This window comes from Leptinotarsa decemlineata, unplaced genomic scaffold (genome assembly GCF_025532065.1).
Source record: "Leptinotarsa decemlineata unplaced genomic scaffold, Ldec_3_MD MMD2_tig00000882_RagTag_RagTag, whole genome shotgun sequence".
NCBI lineage: Eukaryota > Metazoa > Arthropoda > Insecta > Coleoptera > Chrysomelidae > Leptinotarsa > Leptinotarsa decemlineata.
Window position 1 is genome coordinate 11,045,570 of NW_027412556.1, and position 9,545 is coordinate 11,055,114.

Genomic DNA, 9,545 nt, shown 5'->3' on the forward strand with positions numbered 1-9,545 from the left:
TGGAATCTGCGCCGAAACAGACTTCTTAGGGCGGTTTAGTTCCCTTCTTTCCGCTATTTTGTCGAGTTTCTGTTGATATAAGATAACCAAAATGGGATCTATTTTAGATGTTCAATGGCGATCTTGTGTTTAGTAAGCTGTAAAAAGCTCCTGGGGTGAATATACTAGTAGCTGATACACCAAACGCTCTAGCTACTTGTCCGTTCTGTACATGTTCTAAAGTGTTCAACGTATTGATGGCTCACGTCATGGTCTGAATGATTCGTATTATAAATTCTTGCAGCAGCTTTATCATATTCATTATATCGATAATAGGTTGCAACAATTTCTATTCTTCCTTCAGTAGAATAAACCATGTTGGAAAACAGTGAACAAGGATTACTGAATGATAATTAGTGAAGAAGTAACAGTTGCCAACTTTTTGTTCTGCGACTAGATTCAACAACTACCAGTGCAGAGAAAACTAACATTTCAGAAGACCTGCCACAGAGTGTTGTTCGGGAATGCCGATTTCTGACTCCGGACATCTTCAATAAAGAAAGAAACGCTTTCAAAAGTATTATTGTATGGAACTAGATAGAGGTCACTTCGAACACTCCATCCGTTGCTTGTGTTGTCATTGATATTACTCTTGTTGATTTCCTCAATAAAATGAGCAATAGCAAATTTTCTGTTTTGTCTCAAATAAAACGTTCAACATAAAATTTCTCAATAACGAATGAACCAATTTCGAAAAAAATCACAGAATTAATAGAGGAATAAAATACCTTGCAAATGATGTATCACTCGAACCACCCATGCCATTGAAAAAATAGGGGATAGTTGCTGACCGCAGGGGGGTGAAGTTTCGGGTATGATTTCCATATGAGAATCAGTTTCTCTAGAAATAAAAATTGATGTGTTTCTGAAATTTTCGATTATACGTCCGTTTCTGACTTACAGGGGGGATCAAGTTTTCGTTGGAATACTCTGTATACCACGACACAGTAGAATACATATTACTGAGATATGGAGCTCCAGAAGCACATGACATCAAAATAGACAAAACTTTTGAAAAATCCAATATTTGGGAAAAACGTTTTTTTTTTCAGAACAGTGACTTACCGTTGCTATGACTGAATAAAATTTTTATTATACTGTTACGAACATTGCTAGCTATCATTGTATAATTTTGTTGACTAAAAATGCTAGATATCAGAGTAATTGTACCTTTATCTATTCGAACAATAATGACTCATTACGTATGTGGAAGTAGTCGTGTTTTGTGTGTTGTTTCCTTTGAAAAGTGCACTTTTTCTGAAATTATTGAATCCCAGACACAAGTTGAATATTACAGGTGACTGATGTTTCACAAACTCGAAAGCATACCTCTATTAATACAATCTTTTATGTCATACTAGTCGTTCGTTATTGCATTCATTCATATGTCAATATTGAAAAAAGTCCGAAATGTTAATTTTCATTTGCAAATTATGATCACTGCTGGTAGAAAACACAATAAATTTTCAGTGCCTAATAATGCAATGTACTGTTAGATGGGGTACAAAATACAGAAAATACAGTTAGGTGAAAAACGATTTTTTTTGCATTCATGAAAAAAAATTGAAATGATTTATATATCTCATTTTGGGGTAAGTGAGACTGCATCATGAATATTGAAATATCATGCAGAGATATAGTGAAATATTATACGGGGTGTAACATAAGTACGTCAAAATATTCAAGTGACGTATTCCTGAGACAATTTCAAGAAAAAATATTAACTTGTGTCCGAAAATGCTTCGTTTCGGAGTTATGGGGTGTTGAAATTGAATTTTCCGAATCTGGAAGCTTTGAAACAAATTCTGCAGTAGGACGGCCATGGACTACAAGAACTGTAGAATTGGAGGAAGTATTTCTCGAAGAAATTAGTGACCATCCAGAGACAAATACAAGAAAAATTAGTCAAACTTTAAATGTGAGCCACATGACAGTTTACAGAGTTTCAAAGGAACAACAATTATATCCTTATCATATTCAGCGTGTCCAGACACTTACGCTACGTGATTTTCAACCACGTATCGAATTTTCTCAATGGCTTCAAAGAAAAGTCGAACAACATCCGTAAATTTTATCGAAAATCCACTTCACATATGAGGCTAATTTTTCAAGAAATGGTATCATGAACTTCCATAACAACCACATCTGGGCGGAAGATAACCCACATGCGATAACGCAAACTCATTTCCAAGACAGATTTTTTTTTTACGTATGGGTAGGCATAATTGGGAATTATTTGATTGGGCCCTATTTTCTTCAATCACGTATGAATGAAGATGCTTACATTTTTTCCCCAAATCACGCTCAATTTATGCACGATGGAGATCCTGCTAATTTTAGTGTGATAGCAAGACATTTTTCAGACGTAGCATATCCCCAACGATGGATAGGAAGAGGAGGCACTTAGCATTGGCTCCCGAGGTCACCGGACCTCAATCCCATCGATTTTTCATTTTGGGGACACCCAAAAATCAACATTTTCAACATTTTTCAACGGTTGCGGAATTCTTTGATGAGGAGAGCAGACGCTTGTATTACTGTTTGGAGTCGTCACTTTGAACAGTCACTCCTCAGAATTGTTTTTTTTCACAAACTCCGAAATGTAGCACTTTCTAATTGAATAATTGAACATGACAATTTTTTTCAATTTGGTTGAATAAGTAGTTCGATAATGCTCAGAAGACGTTTGTACGGGTATACTGCGTATAAAGTTTGGTAAAAATAACTGAAATTGCAAAAAACTTACGACAAAAACTTACCATGTTTTGAAAAATTTCAACAATATGTATTTCGAAAACGAATCATTCTTCGTTAAACATTTTATAAAAAAAAAGTTGTTTATTTTGACGAAATCCACCACATACTTAGTTTTTGTAATGTTCTCAGCAACTTCAATTAGCGCCCTAGGAGTAAGTAATATGCATCGATATAGAAAATTGTAAATATCTCGAAAACGATCACCTCCAGCGTTGTTGAGGAGATGTACCTTTTTTACTTGGAAAAGGTGTGAGAATTAGGTATTTTCATGAAAAGTACCAAAAGTTCACTGTGAAAAAAGTTGGGGCAATTTGAAATAAATAATGACAGCGTACGCAACGCCCTCTAGAAGTTACATGAAAATTAATACGAAATTATGATTTCCCACGTCAAAAAAACCTAGGGTACCGAATTTCGTGTAAATAACTTATTTTTTTCAAGAGTTATTTTCAAAAAGCGAACAAAAAAATTCAATTTCAACACCCCGTATCTCCGAAACGAAGCATTTTCGGACACAACTTCATAAAGACTTTTTTTCTTAAAATTGTCCCAGGAATGCGTCACTTGAATATTTTAACGTACTTATGTTACACCCTGTATAGATAAATTGATCGATTGATTGAAAGATAGTAGTGAGATGTCGCTTTTTAGAGCGTGAGAGATAAAAACACACCACAGAAAAATAAAAATTGACAACTTGTTACCTTCTTCTTACTGAAATTATTTTACCTCACTTTCTATTCTGAACAGAAGTGGATGATCTCATTGGTTCAACTTAGTCACCCTATCTCTCTTCAATGCATTGCATTATCATGAAAGCAATGAAAATATTAAAATTCTTGGGAAGTGTTAAAAAAATTAAAATCAATTCAACAAAACTTTTTATCGCTTCCACTGATTCCCACTGATGAATTTAACATTTCAGGTGATGAGAATGATCCAAAACAAGCTCAACACTCCCACTACTTCCATGGAGAACCTCAATGTTCAAGACAGACAACGAAAACCATCCGTGAAGCTAGAAATTAGAGAAGAACCCCCTAAGAAGTCACTACCAAATGAAAATAACAAGGAACAGCAGCAAATCAAACAGACAATTCCAGAAACTGTCCAAACTCCACAGGAATCCAAAACCCCAGAGGAAACCACCAAGAACTGACAGAAACTAAGGAAATATTGAAAGGAACTCCTCAAAAACCTCCAGAGACCATTGAAAAACCACCAGAAAAAACGTACAAGTACAGAGGTCCTCCAACAATCAACATGGGAACCTGGTCCGAGAGACCAAAGGTGCCAGTAAGTGTCAAGGAAGATGCAGACTATACTCTTGGAAATGTTTCTTCGAAGCTCATAGTCAATACCACGAATAACAACATAACAAGCAATAACAGCATCGAAATCAAAAGTAATAACCCAACAAACGACACAAACGCTTCGGATAATAGCGTCAGTATCAAGGTAAACGGCACCGAACCTATCAAGCAAGGTAATGTAGTTATTAAAATAGGAGACCTCAACTCACAAGCTCCTAAGGTAATCGACAGTCGCAGGTTCATCAGCCACACGACAGCTACAGGCTACAGGAAACCGTTTTCCACCTCGGGGAAAAATCAGAGGCCACACTCCGTTGCTTTTGACTCCGATTTCGACATTTCTAGGGTACCTGTGGTGAGGTCAGTTGAACTCAAGAAGCCTTTCAAAGATTTAGGAAACACTTCAGTAACGCAGCTGAATCGGGATGAATCAGTGTCTGGGTTGAGAAATAAGTTTTCAAGCATGTATAGAAGTTCAGAAAATTTATCCAGTAAAACATATCTCAACCAAGCTAATAACACTGAAGAAACCAAGCCTGCTTCAAGAGTTATCAGTTTCAAACCCACCCCCGCTCCTGTTGTGAGAGGGTTCAAAACGAACAACGAAACCAACTGGGCAAATAGGCTGTCTTGGAACGTGCCCAATAGCTTCAACACCTTACCCAGCAAACCAAGAGATAGGGAAAGCTTCGCGACCAATACCCAAGTGGGTTTTTCTCAGAATAATTTGCGAAAGACAGTGGATTCCAATAAAATCTTTGAGAGAGAATCCAACGCCCTAAATGGAAGGCTGGAAAATAATTTATCTGCTGATATTATCAAAGCTCCTCCTCCTCCACCACAGATGCAGAAAGTGGTGTTGAAAAAGTCAGTAGTTAAGCCTGTGGAGCCTGTGATGGACCAAAGGGATCAGCTGTTATCGGCGATTAGGAATTTTGGGGGTAAAAAGGGGTTGAAGGCTGCGAAAGCTTGAGTAGCAAATATATACATTTTGTACATATCAACTATACTCTTTAGTCATGTGTTTGAAGCTCAATGTTATAGACTAATTTTTGTAGCGTGTGTAATTATTTATATTGTATTATGCAGTGTATTGTGTAAATTTTAATACTTCACCACCAGGAATTGGTTTGTGCATGTATTTCCATCTTGTTTTATAATTTGCAAGACTCGTAATGTATAGGGACCAAAGGTTTTGTGGATTATTTCTATTTATTTGTTATATACTCATATTCTATTGTTTTCAAATTAATAAATTATTCAATTACCAATCTGGGTTTCATTGTTTAAAATGTTTTATGAAAACTGCAAGTGACAAAATTGAGAATATTATTCCAAGCCTTGATTAAAACTAGGTATCTGGATATGATCGATCAGATTTCAGTATATAGTTTTGGATATGTGAAATGAGAATTGATTCTAATTATGAAGGAAATGATCAACAAATCTTTTGAATTATATTTCCTCATAAGTGTAAAATTATTAGCAAAAGTGATAGGCCCATCTAGGATTGAACATTGATGAAAATCTTCCTTGTAATACTATGATTGAGATGTAGAAAAAGAAAATTACTCTAATTTTGCTGTGTGTCAAGACATATTTTAAATAAACCGCTCGAAGAAGGGCAATAATGAAAGCAGATTCGTAGTGATCCTTATATTTAATGAGAGGGTTATGTAACCCACGAACACATCTGGTGCCTATATTAGGAATTCAGGTATTTGTTTTGAATTGGTTCATGTTATTGGATGTGAAAATACAAACTACGTGAATATGGAATTCAGGTAATGTTGATTATTAAATACCTATCTGAATGTGATAATAATATGATAAGTGTTTTCAGAGTACTTACAAAATCAAAGCTTATCTAAGTATATTTTTGCAAAGTATGGAATACAAATCAATTCACAGAATACAGTTTATAAAAAAATCACTTCAAAGGTGCGGATTCGATCCCTTCTGTTCATAAAAGAGGACATAAGGCTCTTCACTCACAAGCGATTTTGTTGAAATTGGGAACAAGTGTAAATCATATATACAGTGTGGTCCAACGAAAACTTAACACCTCGAGTTTCCGGCGTTAACATGAAAATGTGGAAAAGCGCTCGAACCCGTCAATTTCTGATTCGAGGGGAAACAACTGTTCCACTGTTTTCATCCCCGTGACTTCAACCCCCTAACGGGGGTGAGCACAACCCCTTGATTTTGAATAGGGATGAGGGGTGTTGAGATACCTCATTTTTAAGATCTTATCGTGTACTATCTGACCGTAAAATTTCGCTCCAAAATATCCATAGATAACGACATGACAGGTAAAAGAGTGGAAGAGTACGTACTTTTGTGATTACTTTATTAAATGTTCGAAATGGGCACCATCCACTTCCATGCAGTAATATAAGTTTTGCTGAAAACGTTCACGTACATTACTCAAGATGTCTGGTGTAATTTGACGGCATTCATTAATGATCCGAGTTCGCAAATCATCCAGTGACTCAGGCTGGGTAGCGTAAATCTTGGATTTCAGGTGACCCCATAGAAAAAAGTCCAGTGGAGCCAGATCCGGTGATCTGGGTGGCCACTCAATATGTCCCCTTCTTCCAATCCAGGCGTGAGGAAAATTGTCATCTAAAAACTGACGCACCGGTTGAACAAAGTGAGGTGGTGCGCCATCTTGTTGGAAAATGATCGTTTGATGGTCTTCTGCATTCTCCAATACTTGCACGAGGGCTGGATAAATAGCGTTCTCCAATAGATCGAGATAAAGTTGGCCTGTGGGATTACCGGGTAGAAAAAAAGGGCCGATTATGTGATTTCCATAAATACCCGCCCAAACATTTCATTTTTGGGGGCGCTGTGTATACACCTCACGAAATAATCGTGGATTTTCATCTGACCAATACCGACAGTTATGCCGTTTACAATGCCGTTAAGGTAAAATGAACACTCGTCCGAAAAACAGATATCGAACATGTAGTTTTGATTGCAGTTAATTATTTCACTGATCACTTCACAGAACTGAAGTCGGCGATCGGGATCATCCTCATTCAGTTCCTGAACCAATCGTATCTTATACGGATGGAATTTATGTTGTTTCAGGATTCTCATGATTGTTGTGCGTGAAACACCAGATACCTCGGACAATTTCCTAGTACTAACGGTCGGATCCATTGCTATATGACCTAAGACAGCCAAGTCCCTCGCTTCGTCTCTTTCATGCACCCTCTTTTTGTTTCCAACTGACCCAGTAGCGTCAAATTTGGCAACCAGTTGCACAACGTAAGCAGCGGATACATTTTTTCCAGGATGTCGTTCGTTAAATACAGCCGCTGTTGTGCGCGCAGAGTCGTTATTTCGGAAAAATAATTTTATCATTTCCACCCTTTCTTCTACGGAATACACCATTTTAATTCCACTACAAATTTACAATCGCTTGTACACACTTGTACCGTTCTTAACAATTCACGATAGACTAAGGTACAAAAACAAGGTCCGTCTACTTTTTTGGACAAAAAATTAACCACTCAATACCTTTGAAATGCGTCGGATACGAATAATATTCTCGAGATAAATTCCATATTGCCTCTTTCACTATTTTCGCTGTTATTTCATTATCGATGGATATTTTGAAGTGAAATTTTACGGGCAGATAGTACACGATAAGATCTTCAAAATGAGGTATCTCAACACCCCTCATCCCTATTCAAAATCAAGGGGTTGTGCTCACCCCCGTTAGGGGGTTGAAGTCACGGGGATGAAAACAGCGGAAAAGTTGTTCCCCCTCGAATCAGCAATTGACGGGTTCGAGCGATTTTCCACATTTTCATGTTAACGCCGGAAAATCGAGGTGTTAAGTTTTCGTTGGACCACACTGTATGTCATGTGCCACTATAAGGGTGTCTGCAATATGCTGTGTAATGCTTGTTGTAATTAGTACCACTGTAATTCAAAAGTACATTTAGATTATAACGACAAGGAACCGTATTGTCTGCTGCATAATTGGCCACATCGAATTCTTTAAAAAAAAAGTCAATGGCAACATTTAATTTGCCTCTGAATTTTTCCGTTGGAGAGAAACTTTTTAAATGAATTACTTAAATACGGGGAACTTATGGATTGATATGGACTTTGTGCATTTACTTATTTCCTTGCACCTCAAACACATTGGTTTTTCATTTCCATTTAGAGTTTTCTCTCTTGTGAAGGAATCCCAGCATTGTGACAAACTCAATTGGTCAGTTCTTTGTGGTATGGGGAGAGACAAATCCCAGAAAGGATCGAAGGTTACTAATGAGTGTCCATAGTGTGTGCACTTCATAGTGGATTTTAATCGACCAACGAAATTGTTGATATATTGAATTTTCTGAAATAGTCTGACAAGAGGTCATATAAGTGATACCTGCAATACAGCGTGTTGATAGCTTCTGCGAAACAAAAACGTTATGAAAATCTGGAGACATGCTTCAAAATACGTTGTTCCATATCTTAAGCGTGACTAGACCTGTGCATGATCAGCTGATTGTGGGAAAAAATTTCAGATTCCGGAATAGATAATCGAGAAACCCAATCATCGAAACAACTCCTTCACAGTGATTTTTTCCAGTTGAAGCTCTCGTCAACTTTATGGATTCTGGTATACTTTTAATAGTGAATGAATTGGGTTTTTGTTTGGAGATAGTTCTTTTATGCAGAACCAGTAGTTCAGGTCTTGTAAAAGTTCATTAGATCTTGTGTCATATATTTTTTTTATTATTATTTTTTATTTTTTTTTTTACTAGTCCGATAAGTTACATATTCTGTAGTTTTCACCACACAATGTGTATTCTTTTGTGATGAATAAAATGATTTCGATTCTGATTCTCAACCGTTGCATGATTATGATCAGATAAAAGAATTGTAGAATCGTCAGCATAGAGGGTGGATTGGGTTCCTGAAATGATCGAGGCAAATGTCATTTCCCTACAGTTGAAATGAAATCGGACTCAGAACAGATCCATGCGGTACATCCATAGTAAAAGAAAGATATTCAGAACTATAGTCATGTGTTGAACGTTACGTAGTATTTGAGATATTGACAAGGTCCATGTGGGTAATATGTAATCCACTTCAGGGATTGTCAACAAATACCAACATCTTCAAGTTTATTTATAATGAATTCACGATAGACACGGTCAAATGCCCTGCTCACTTGCATCCATGAACTTCGGCGACGATTTGTAGAGAGAACGCATATCAGTTTTTGCCGATTTACATTCGTGAAATCCATAATGGTTGTCTATGATGATATTAAACTTATTCAGATAACTATATCTTGATTATTTGGTGAATATGGAGGAAATATGTATTGGGAAGTATTAACTGATGAGTTTTGAATAACATTACAAATGTTGAGACTTCCATTGCGAGGGAATATTATGAAAGGATAAAACTTTGTTCATG

At 36.7% G+C, this 9,545-nt stretch overlaps 1 protein-coding gene across 1 annotated transcript in view; it reads left to right on the forward strand.

Moving 5' to 3' along the window:
- Positions 1 to 5,380, forward strand: part of LOC111503677 (uncharacterized) — a 307,933-nt gene extending 302,553 nt beyond the window's left edge. Inside the window, 2 exon segments of the mRNA XM_074175244.1 lie at positions 3,722 to 3,889; positions 3,892 to 5,380. Of these exon segments, the coding sequence (XP_074031345.1) occupies positions 3,722 to 3,889; positions 3,892 to 5,082 (1,359 nt within the window). The 3' untranslated portion in view covers positions 5,083 to 5,380.
- Positions 5,381 to 9,545: the final 4,165 nt, after the last annotated feature.